At 36.1% G+C, this 13188-nt stretch overlaps 1 protein-coding gene across 36 annotated transcripts in view; it reads right to left on the reverse strand.

Annotated features, from left to right (window-relative positions):
* MAST4 (microtubule associated serine/threonine kinase family member 4) overlaps nucleotides 1-13188 on the reverse strand; it is a 575831-nt gene that overhangs the window by 64866 nt on the left and 497777 nt on the right. For 35 of the 36 annotated variants that reach the window (XM_054684309.2, XM_016953225.4, XM_054684303.2 and 32 more), the window contains 4 exons: nucleotides 8988-9066; nucleotides 4071-4228; nucleotides 2051-2126; nucleotides 87-296 (listed from right to left, as the gene is read on the reverse strand). In XM_054684309.2, the coding sequence (XP_054540284.2) occupies nucleotides 87-296; nucleotides 2051-2126; nucleotides 4071-4228; nucleotides 8988-9066 (523 nt within the window). Of the gene's footprint in view, nucleotides 1-86; nucleotides 297-2050; nucleotides 2127-3656; nucleotides 3749-4070; nucleotides 4229-8987; nucleotides 9067-13188 lie in introns of those variants that run through there. The other variant, XM_016953239.4, reaches the window with a different exon arrangement.

Below are 13188 nucleotides of genomic sequence, written 5' to 3' on the forward strand. Positions count from 1 at the left end.
CATGGTTATAACTTGTAAGCAAAAAAAAAATTTTTTTCAGGGAAAAGCAAAATACATCAGAAAACTATATGGTACATGGTTCTTACCTCCTGTAGCAACTTATCTAATTTGTGCTGTAATTCAAGGAAGTATCGTGAGGTGATGAGGCCCTGGTGGGATTTATCCAAGCAATCTCGAGCCAGTTCAATAATCTGGTGGTGAGTGAAACTAAGCACTCCATCTGCTAAGGGTAGAACGTTGTCAGGAGAGTAGCTGGTGATAATTTCCTTTAGACGTTCTTCCATCTGAGCTGTAGCCTATATAGAGAAGACACACATACACAGATGTAATACGAGGAAACACACATGTAAACAATTCAATCATCACATTTTTACAGCATTTTCAGAGACCTCCACAAGTTGTTAAATGGGATTCTAGAAATCAAATTTAAAAGAAGCCTCACTTCTGATAAAATAATGGTACATACATGTCATCAGACATTTGTCTGAACCCATTGATTATACAACACAAAGGCTGAATGAACCCTAATGCATGTTGGGGGCATTCATGCATAGCCTTCCCAGGTACATGGGAAATCTCTGTACCATCTGCTCAATTTTTTTGTGAAGCTAAAACTGTTCTTAAAAAGTTGCTATAAAAAAGCAGCAGCCTCAGCATGTGAAATACAGATCTGAGGGTACATAAGTGAAATCAACATTTCAGAATGATAATCTCCCTTTTCTGTGTTCTATCAAATGTAAAATGGTCTCTGTAAGCTTCTTCAAGTAACTCAGATTATATCTGTGAATTGTTACGCTTTCATTTAAGATCTTGGGCTCTTTCAGATGGACTGTCCAAAATATCAAACATTTCTTTATGTTTTTGTACTTAAACATCAGGTTGTTGCTAGAGTTCCACAACCTAAGCTAAAAATGTATCTTCTGGGCTAGGTTTTAATGCGCCAGGAGCACACATCTTATATCATCTTCTTTTGCCACAAAGCTACATCCTATGTAAAAGTCCCAGGGGACTCCCTTGGTAAAATAAATCTAAAATTTCCTTTCCAACTTTCATTTCATTCTCTCTGGTCACCCACTGCCTAATCCATATTCCTTGCTTACATTAATTATATATGCAGGGAGACTCCCTCTCCTTCCTCCCTCCTCCTCCCCTCTAATATCCTAACCTCCATTAACTAGGTTAACAGTCAGTATCTGTTTCCCTGGTGAGCAAGTGACATGTGATAAATAGCTAAAACAGCTTTAATCAATGACATCAATGTTGGGTTAGTTGCAAATAATAAGTACTCTACTCTTGATTTATGAAACCAAAGATTTTCATTTGTTCTCCTGCTTAGGGCAACACAGGCTGTGGGGGTGGATCGGAAAAACGTGGAGAGTGGCCTTCTCCCAAATGTGCAGAAATGCTTTGGTGGGAAAGATGTGGAAACAAGGTGAGCTAATGGGACCATCTGAGAGCAGGTCCTTGCAGCCAGGGGCTTGGCAGCAGCCCTTCACAATTGCTCTCTCAATTCATGTTCCTTTACCAGTCTAACTGGAGAACACGACAACTGTGCCTTCTCTTCTAAATTAATAGGTTTAGAAATACAATGTCTAAAGAGATAGGAAATCACAGAAAAGTAATGTGGAAAAACAACAACAACAACAACTCTCATGACACACCTATCTACAGGCTTCTAACGGAGAAAAACAGTCTCTACTTAACAATGTGGCAGCAGGCCCAGAATATGGGTACAGAGTGCACAGTCTAGAGGCCTTTCAAAGTAGACCCTCCCTACGGCACCTCACCAGGCCCACCCCGTGTGTGGTGCACAAGTGGCAGGTTCACTTTAGAGCCAGCTCAGCACACGTAGAGCACAGCTAGTTCTCAGCAGTTGTTAGCTTAACATTTTTTTTTAGTTATTTTCTCTTTCTAAGAAGACTATGGAGCTGTTTTATGCAAATCATTACTAGATTGGACCGTTACTTCCTATAACAAAACAACCTTACAGACTCTAAACCTATGGTGCCTGTTCGTTTAGATGCTAGGCATCTTCAATTCAATTCATTACCTTTGGGAACCTTTCTTTGTAGACATGGTTCATCATAATTATTTCATGGTCACAGCAGGCGGGAGAACGTCCAGGGCTGCAAGCAAAGCAAATTACCCTTTTAAACTTGCCACAGCATGAAATGAAAATAAGCTTTTTATTTATAAACAGTCAGTTGCATCAAAAGTACTATGCAACCTTTGTAAGAAAAGTATATCAGATAATAAACTACAAAATCAGTCATTAGTACACATGCACACATACATTCCCATAAACACAAAGATACTCTGAATAGGACTGAAAAAGAAAGCTCAAGAAGTGGAATGCCACAAAATCATCATAGTTACAATACAATACTAGTTCAGAAAATGTTTGTAAATTGAAATTATATTCTGCATGTAGTATGAGCTTGCATAAGATCTGGAAAACAATTAACAAACTGCAAAATAAAATAAAATAGGATAGCTACAAAGAGCAACATCTAGGACACATTTAACAGTGTAATTTCACACTTTTATCATACACCTGCGGTCTGCCACACATCACTGAAGAAGTCTGAAAGTCTTCCATGGCACAGGTGTCATAATTGAGATCCATTTTCTAGCCTAGCAAATATTTATCTAGGATGCTGAGGTAGGCATTATGTATTATATGAAACAGAGGCATACAACTATTGTGCATTCTTCTTTACTCTTTCAATAGTAGGTTTATCTTCCTTCCTAGTGATATATAGTTGTGCAACTTCAGTGTGTTTATATTCCTAAGTGGATACAGCTTATACTACGCACCTTAGGAATTCCTTTAATAAAACAAAAAATGGCACCAATGTAGTAAAACATGGTGCCTGTAGATGAAATAGTAAAACCAGCTGTTAATTCCATATCTCAGAATAATCTAACATGTCTCACAATTATCCAGTGTGGCTATATTTAGTATTAGTTTATGAGACTAAGTAAAGACAAAAAGTACAAAGGGAAATTGCTTCTCATTAAACTTTGATATTCAACTGACCGCCTAATAAATAAGCTATTTTTAAATATAATAAAACCTTAATATATCAAAGTGCACTAATTCTATAGCATAAAGATCTCATACTGCAGCGGATAAGGTGATGCCCTATCCTGATCCCTCCTTCAAAGAAGGACCTGTTGCCCGGCTTCTGGGAGTGCTACCCACAGAAACCTTCAGCTGTCAGTCCCTGCAGGGATGGCATCAGCTGCAAGGAGTCATCTCGCCTGAGGCTGAGTCTTTCCCAGGGTGCCACATCCAGTGAGGGACCCAGTGACTGAGGTAGGGATATAAAAGAAGTCGCATTTGGCCCAGGGGAGCAACTCTGCTGAGTCCTGTCGTTCCCGAGCTCTCCATGGAGTCGGCTAAGGCTGCTGGACTTCTCCCTCTGTCCAATCCTGCCTCTCCCTTCCCTCCCACAGGTGCTAATTTCGAAAGCACTCCCTAAGAAACATCCTGAACAAGAAGCTCTGTTTCAGATTCTGCTTCCTGAGGAAACAAACTCACAGTAAAACTGGCCCTACTCAGTGTTAGGTGGACTACATTTGGCATCCACAAACTTCAGGTGACACAAACTCCTAAAAATGTGTTCACAGTCTTAGAGAAAAGTAAGACTTACGATGGGAAGAAAGAATAAAGATATTTTGTAATATGGAATCTGGAATTTTAAAAAATCCTCCTATTCTTGTTGTCCTTCTATTTCCACGAAGCTGTTGCCTCTTAACATAACAACATTAACTGCTTTTGCACTGCCTTGAAATTTCCAGTGGCTAGATGTTTTCATAGGTAGTCCCAAGACCATCGTGATTACTACTGCTGCAATCAGCAAATTGTGAGAACTGAAAAGGAAAATTATAAGATGCCTTTCAATGGTAATTAACAATATTATGTGTACATGGAAACATCACACTATATTTGTAATAGTTTGCAAGTCAGTTAACACACATACGACCTAAAGGACCGAAGTGTTCACTCAAAATGTTTGAAAATAGAGAATCCAACTAAGAAATGGTTTTCAGCCAGGCCCACACACCTCAGACTTCGGGAACGGGGGCGCATCGGCGTGTTCCTGCATCTGTTCTCAGTGGCGATGCTTTCGGTGGTACAGAAATGTTTTGATAAGAAATGTAACTCGTCTGGTGTTGGTTGGTATGGTAACTGATGCAACTTCTCCTGGGAGGAACAGGATGACTGAAAAAAACCAAAGTGAGGTCACATAACTACCTCAGAAAGAAACTCTTCAAATGAACAGGAGAGATCGATGAGTTAAACTTGGACAATACCACCATTTTTATTGTTTCTTTTTCATGTTAAAGTTATAAGAACGACTGCCTAAATGTATAACTTGATGTTCTCTCTCAGAGTTCAAAATGCTTTCCATATTTTGCCTCATTTGTTTATAATTTCCCAAAAGATAGTTTTCTCTCTGGAGAAAACTCAGGCTCTGAAAATGGATCGGAACCAGTCAAAGCCAAAGCAAGAAAGCGACCACTGGAGTGACATTAAGGAGCACTGTATCACAGATTAGTTCTCAATTGAACATGGCACCCCCGAGTTTACTGCTGCTCAAAATCAAATGCTGACTTTTAGGTAAATAACATGAAATAAATGGTATGATGTGAGATCGTCAATAAGGCAATGAAACCTCTCTTTACAATGCATCAGTGTGTGGCATGAGTAAAACAGGGGAGGGATTAAAGAAGATCCTTTTCCCAATAAAGCCACTGTCTTAAAATCTGGAATTGAATTTTCTTTCTTCCTTTTCTTTGGAGGGAGTAGGGCGCTGAGATTATAACTTAAAATAAAAAAAAAAAAAAACCTTCAAGTGATGGTGAGTTTTTTGTTCCATGCCTGTAGATTTGCTTTTTGAAAATCGTCATTCAACATTTGGAACAAAGAAAGACAGGAAAGATGAACAGCTAAATAACCCTGCTTTTAATCAATCTGAAACATTTAACTAAAAAGCAAAGAAACTAATTGTTTTCATTTTTAGTCAGAGGTAAACTCCTTAAGTAATTCTAATAAAAGAGACTCAGAAATTTTTTAGTAAATGGAAACATGGTTAGAATAAGCGTATTTTGAAAGATACTACTTATTTTAAAATGTCAGTTCTAGTAAGCATTTTTTTAAAAAATCATTATATTTAGAGTATCCTTCATAAATACTGAAACATTGCAATGCAGCAAAACTAGAAATTAATGCCTAAAGCTTAAAAATTATTCCTATAACTTGAAATTATAAAACATCTTACTAAGTACATATTGAGACAAAGAGGAATTTTTATAATGTAATGAGATTATTTCACAAGCAATAAAAAAATGAGAGCACTACTAGACTTATGAGATAAATCAAAGCTCTATTCAGTAAGTATAGTCATGGCCTTAAACACTTCTCACTAGGAAAAAAGAAATAAAACACATGAACTAAATCAAGTCAAGAAATCAAGAAAAAAATAAAATAAAATCAATGCAAGCAGGAGATAAGCAGTGGTGATAAGAGGAAAGATAAGGAAATTAGCAAATAGAAAAACAGAATTAAGAATCTATAGATATGTTTCAAAGGTAAATCAATGTCCACAATCCTGTATCCAAGATTTCAAAACCCACAAACTCAGAAGTTTGTTCCTAAGTTTACAGTAATCTCTTTTGGTGGCAAAGCACCAACTGAACTGATGGGAAGCTGTTTAAAATATTTATTTAATCTACTTAGTATGAATGTTGATTCAAACTGCTGCAGAAATATTAATATATTTGATTATGAGCAGCTGGCCCCACTGTTGCTGGTCTGTTATGTACAGAACAGGGATGTTGCCTTTCTAAAAGTGAAAATTCCAAAACACACCAGGCTCAAGATACCATGCAACTGTACTTGCACAGGAACAGTATCTATTGACTTCGGAGAAGGGTCCAAAGAATGAAGATTTACACAAAAAATTATGCTGCTAGTTCTTCAGGCAATTAGAGTTCCAAAACCATGTTCTGAGTCATGATATCATTCAGTAAGCATTTAGTCTCTCCAGGTAACCATTTTGCAAAGGATAGTATTCATATGCACATACAAGTTTCTACTTTTTATTAAATCATATCATTTGATAGACATACTTCATATTTTTATGAGTATTTATATTCTTATTTCTGTACTTTCAGCAGAAAATAATTTATCTGGTAAGAAACATATGGGAGAATGTCTTCCTACTGATACAATTCTGTCGTACTTATCTCAAAATTAAGAATTATCTGAATATCACATTGGAAAAGGTCCAAAAATTAATTTTAACTGCAAACTGTGATGTTTCAAGAAACCACAACACTGAATATTCTCTGGGATGACTGATTTACTTCATCTGGCTAAATCTTTCAAATTTCCGAATATAGCATTTTTAACATTTAGCAATTTTGCAGTTTCCATAATAGCCAAAGGATACAGATATTATAATGTTTACATTTCAGTCTGGCACTCAGACAACAGCTGAAATTATCTGTAAAGTTTAAACTATATTTTCAAAATGCTTGCAATTTTATTCGTATATATTCTACATTTTGATTTTTTAAATAGTTAAAGTAAATTTCTGATTGGCTAAATGACTAACAGTTAACCCAGGGAAATAAGAATCTAAGAGTGATTCAGCTTAGCTTTAGAAAAGAAAAACCTGCAACTACTAAGAAGTTTTACACAGTTTTTGCCCTAATATTTAAAGAATAGAGACACAAGGAAACTGAGAAAAATAGAGAAGTAGCTTTCCTAGTTTTCGCTCATCACTTTTATCAACAATCAATAAGGAGAAAAAATAATTGAACTTTCACACTACAGCACCTGCAGTCCGTCATCTAAATAGTTCCTTCTGTCTGTTGGCAAAAGGAGTAATTCTGGAAGCTAAAATTTCATTTTGGAGGAAAAATAGGAATATTGAGCCTAATAATTATATGATACTAATGTCTTCAATAAAATAAACACTTCAGAGAAGAGCTGTTAGAAACACAAAGTATGTGTGTATGACTAAAAATGGTCTTGAGGGTGTCTTCCGTAGGCACATACAGAATTTAGAGACAGCAACGATTTCATTTTGACTGACGACCAGGTCAGCTTTATTAATTACAAGGTTTATCTGAAAAAATGCCATGTAAATTCCTTTAAAAGAGCCAAGATGCTGGGTTCTAAAACTGCTTACCGTATTCTTACTGAGAAAACAAGGGAACAGTAAACAGTCACTCAGTTAAACAGTCTCTCTGTGCCTCAGATTTCTGGCCCATACAATGAAAAAAACAACAGCAATTACATGATAGGGGATGTTGCTAAGATTAAATGAGCCAATGCATTTTAAGAATTTAGACAAGCACCTGGCATATAACAAGTATTTATAAAACAAAATTATTTTAAACATTATTTGTACCAAACAGGGTCTGATTTTATGTAGCTCACCTTTTTTTATGGATTCACTTTTAAAAATGATGAATGACTTACTAAAGATGGAAAGAATACAAATCCTGAACTCACCCCTATTTTTCTTGCAAAAGAGAGACTTCTATGTCCAAGTTATAATAAAACTTGACTGAAGGCAATGCAAGGTGACAGAGTTGAAATAAAAAAAAAACAATTTGGAGTTAAAAGACACGTCTAAAATATTGGCCAATAACCACTGATAGTGACTGCCATAAGAATCAAGGATGACTTCACTATTATTTACTGACAATTTTATTCATTCATGTTATTCAGGATTTTTAAGCATCTTTTACTGATGCTGATATGCCTCTGAAACTACTCAAGGTTGTTAGGATGTTTCTAAACATATGATCTAAATGGACAATAGACTCATATATCACAACAAAATGGAATAATGGATAGAAAAATAAATTACCTCTGCTCAATGAAATACCATAAAGAGATGGTGAACATAACCCAACAGCTTTTAACAATTTGGTTTTAAAGGTACTCCAGAAAATCTACGTTATATTATTATACTTGGAATTCTGGAAATATATCAGAATAAGGCAGAGGTGATACCAGTTAGAATTTATTTAAATGTAGTTTCTTGTCATTCAAGTGTTATTAAGTGGCCTAATCTATGTGCTTAATGGAGTGCTGGGGGCTATCAAAAATACAATAGATGGATATCCCTAAACAATAAACCAGAGATTTTGACCAAATGAGGCTCTAGGTCCACATTCCTCGCTGGTACAAAGAGAGCCAGATCACTCCATATATTGAACACCTGCAATCTACTAGGCCCTTCTAAATGACCACCTTGTTTCTATAGCCCTGCAGATACAGTTATCCCACATGATCACTAACATAAACTAAAAAAACACACATCTAACCTACTGAGTTGTTTCCAGTAATTGCTAGGTCTCTTGTTGAAATGTTATAGTTTGGGGCAAGAGTATCCATTTTCCTCTATCCTATTTTCATAATTCCACCATGTCTTTATTTATCTTAACCTTCTTCTAAGTTGTTTTAATTCTTTCTTAAAAGAAAGTTCTTACCTAGAAGGCACAGACAAATTAAGACTTGCCTTTTTTTTTTCTTTGAAGGAGAAAGAAAACAAAACAAAACAAACCTCTATCTAAGCCACATAGGAAGAAAGACCCAGTCTATCGAAGTTCAATGGCATTTTTAGCATAATGTCACTGGCATGGAACCAAAGCAATAAAACTAGATTGTGTTTTTCCCCCCGAACTACACCAAATGTTATTAAAATGAAAGCTTCCAGTCTCCTCCAAACTTGTGATCCTGGAACTTACTCAATTTATGCACTACAGTTTAAAAGCTTGCAGTGAGAGTATGTCCTTTTTATTTTTGTCAGGCCATCATTTGATGTGTCACTTATTCAGAGTGGCAGACATGCAGAATTTATCTTCTCCTCCCTACCAGGAAACACCCAGAGAAAACACTGCCTGTGTAATAGCTCTGTTGTTGTGAGGAAGAGAAAAAAAAAAAAAAGTCAGGCACTTACAGAGACCGTAGAGCTGGGTGTGTTTGTCCCATAGCCAGAGGAAGGGAGAGAAGCCAACGACCAGCGGCGTCCATCAGTCCTATTGAGAAAGTGAGTTTAGCTTAGGCCAACACTGGCGTACTGTCACATGGGAACCCCAGGGAAACTAAGTATTTTTAGTCAAACAAATGACACAAACATAGTCTGTGAGGATGTAGAAATGTTCAGCAAGGGTCAGGGTAAACAAACATTATACAGTAGGTTGACTTTTATTTAAACTGAATCAATACAACCAAACAAGTAGAAAGGGAATGGGTTGATCCATATTATTGATGTCTCACTAATATACTTTGACAAAATGAATACCAGGGATAATTACAATGGTCAGACTCAGCAGATTCAAATGAATAAGAACAGAAAGGCAGGAGGAAAACACGCTCATCTGGAAGCTGATAACCAGAGCAAATGATCTTTGGAAGGGGCTAACTTCCAGCATGGCACAAGGGCCTGTGGGGACTTTCTTTGCATCCGAAACACTTTCTGCTTATTATTTTCAAGGAACAGCTACTCATCATGCTTAGGGAAGAAGGGATCATTAGGCTCATGGCTGGCTCAGGCCTGAAGTGTCAAATAACTTTAGCATTAAGTAAGTAACTGACCTTATGCTTAGAATCTCTTAAGAGTTACTGCCTTCGGACATGACCTGGCTTGTTACAGCAAAGCCTCCTGCAGAGTCTTTGAGCGTGCAGCCCAGCTCTGGCCAGTTAACAGTGGGGGCAGAGTGAAACCTTCTCTACTAGTGATCGAACTTAATGCAAAGAGTAAAGTTGTTTGCCTCAGTCTTAGAGGCAAAGCTGGCAGGAGCCATGAAAAGGGTGGTTTTAACTTCAAGTGATGATAGAATGGGTGGTTTCTCAGTTGGAGTTTGGCTGTGGATAAGGGTCATTACAAGGGTCTCAGATGAGTGAATGCAGCAGTAGAAACAATACTGCTGCAAAGGGAAGGGGACAACAGAAAGCAAATTTTCTGAAATCTCTGGCATTCCAGAGCTATTACTTTAAACGCAAGACTGTGCCTTAAAAGCCACAGAACATTTTGAATGTTCTATGCAAATTTGTCAAGGTGCAAAAAAAAGGAAAAACACACTTTAAAAAAAGCAACATTGCATTTTTAGATCAATAAGACTGCAGTGTCATATATGGACATTTTGTAATTCGTGTTATTACGTTTGTTATTATGTTAACTTGCCAAGTGACAAGAGTGGACAAAATTTACCAGGGATACATTCACAATAAGTTGAAGTTAGGGAATTCAACAACATTAGGCTTGAATTTGAGAAATGTCACAGTTAGATGTTAACGTAAAAAACTGACATTTTAGCCTAAATTTATATTCATAGGAAAATAAAATTATAGGCTGCCATGGATGTAACCTCCAATAAATGCAAATGGTCCACAAAGACAAAACGGAAAAATTCAAGTGGACAAATCACAGAACTACTACAATGTTAAGATTTTAGTAAAATTTACCTGTCATTTCTGTACCATGATTGGAGTACAATTGAATCAAGTATGTTAAAAAAAAAGAAGCAAGGTAAGATGTATGTAAATATATCAGATAAAAGAAATTGAGATAAATTATATGTTCTTTTGAAATACTTTTAAACAACTGAAAATGTTAATGATTTAAGAAGAAAGTAATTGTAATAACATGCTTACAAAGATACTTGATTATTAAATGGACACTGGTTGATATTATTTTATTTGGCTACTTATTAAAGAGTTAAGAATCCATACCTGCACTATATATTTTAAACACCTCCAATTTGATAAAGTAAGAAAAGGATATGATTTTAAAAGAATTATTCAGTCCCTTTAATAGCAATTATCAGAAACTAGTCTCTGGAAAGAGTGAGGGACACAATTTCTCCCCACCATGATTTTGTTTTGTGATGCATTAACTCTCCTTCCCCTCAGTTATCAATGAACATATTTTAGATGAATGAGCAATTCCAAGAGAAGACATGTTCTTATTAGTTCTGAAGCATAAATTACATTTGCTTGCTCCAGAAAACACACAACTAGAAAGATGTTTAAACAAGAATGTGCTCAGTACTCTGTACAGCCAGGGACCAGAAATAATTTACAACTCATAAAGTTCCCTAAGTTGTCTGTGTCTATTTACTCAAATGGAGCACAAAGGACCACTGCATTTTCATCACCATGACAACTGCACATCAGAAGTTACTATACATGCTATCTACAGTACTTAAGAGAGAACATGCCCTTTTTTCAAGAAAGGTATCACACAAGCACAATCCTGCTAACAATGTTGTCTTTTCTTTGCAGTAGCTACCAACAAAATGTTATAGGAAGACAAGACTACATTCTTGCCAATGCAACAAGCCTTTCTTGAAAAGAGTCTTTTTCCTTGTGGGTGGGAATCTTGGTGTTACATTAAATGAAAAAGTAAGAAGGGAAAAACATCTGATGGGAACACGGGACACAAAAAAGATCAGCAAAAAAATAACAACCCTCATTTCAATACCACTCACAAAAATTTAGATTAATATGGTATACAACAAAGAAAGAATGAAAAGTTCCAGTATCAACCTGGCTATTCTAACTGTATGAAGAGGAAGTAGATTTATTGTTATAGTTACCTGGAGTGATACACCAAATATTCTAGTTGATGTTGGAACAAGTTGAACTATGCCAATATAGCTAAAATAACTAAAATCTACTCCAGAATTCTGAAGGTGTAACTGGGAGGTTACAATGATCAGACTCAGCAGATTCAAATGAATAAAAACAGAAAGGGAGCAGGAAAAACAGGATCATCTGGAAACTGACAACCAGAGCCAATGATCTTTAGTAGGCCTGACTTCCAGCCCAGTACTCAACAATTGTCTGATGACCTGAACTCAGCAGGCAAGTTTGTTGTAGTAATTTGCTTGTGGAAATACACTTGGAGATTCAACCTAGTGCATAATAACTAGGGAACTAGGAGAGACTCACAGCATTTCTTGGAGGGCTCTATGTTCCCATCAAAAGTGAAAGCAGTCTGCAATACATAAACTTCCACAACTTCTGGGAAAGGCACGAGAGTATTTTTAACCTCCATTTTACCGCCAGGGAAAAAAGGATTAAGTAGGTCCACAATCAGGTGGATTGTAAATTAATACCACAATTAGCAATGTGAAAATGTGGCCTTCCTCCAGACAAAATCTATACTATGGTTCTCACTTTCATCTTTTATTTTACTTAATAGTAAAAAATTAATTCGATAATTTCACTCTCAAATCTGCATTTTAAAATATAGAAAGCAAGTCTGTGTCATTATACTTTCTAGTCTATACTTGGACTATTTTGTTACAAGGGATGGCTACTAGGGAAGTATTATCACATAAGGTAAGAAAGGTCAGAAAAGATTAATAAGCCAGACTTTTATCCCTTTACCCAAGACTACTTTTAAAAACAGAGCAATATTTCCTCAATTGGACTAAATTTTACAAAACAATAAAATGTGGGAGTCTCAAAATGACATTACTTCTTAAAGGCTCAGCAATGTGCACCAAATGGAAGGTAACAGAGGCCTAGGAGTGGAATCTCCATGTTGCCTGAGGAAAAATCAACTCTAAAATGGAGAGACATATCCCAGATGTTACATAAAAATACACCAATTTGAGTTTTCATAACACAGGGTTCTGTTTACTTGAATAACAATTTAAAATGATGATCACTCATGTCCTAAACTAAATTAATACTTTTTGAAGAGTGTGGAGGGAGTTCCATTCGGAAATTCATGCAAAATGAACTAGAGGTCTCCTGTGATAATCTCCTGTCACGGTTTATGGTTTATTTGTCAAAAATTAACATGCCTGGGGGGGTTATGTATTTTTTAATAGCATGGAAACCAGATTCACGTGTCCTTGAGTCACCTATTTAATTATTAGATTCTCTCCATTTTTATAAATCTGCCAGGATTAAGATACTGTGATTTCTGTCATGTTTAAATGCACTCCGTGAGATTTCCATTTTGCTTATTACTTATAATAATTAAATGCATTCTCCCCTTTATAGAGATATGTTTTAAAGACTATAGTAAACACTTGTTTATCAATTTTTATAGGATATTTTTTCCACTTGGAATAGTAACACTATTATGAATTAATATTCACTGGGTAAACAGGCTTTCTGGGACCAGTACATTTTCTTACAGT

The sequence above is a fragment of the Pan troglodytes genome, chromosome 4 (genome assembly GCF_028858775.2).
Source record: "Pan troglodytes isolate AG18354 chromosome 4, NHGRI_mPanTro3-v2.0_pri, whole genome shotgun sequence".
NCBI lineage: Eukaryota > Metazoa > Chordata > Mammalia > Primates > Hominidae > Pan > Pan troglodytes.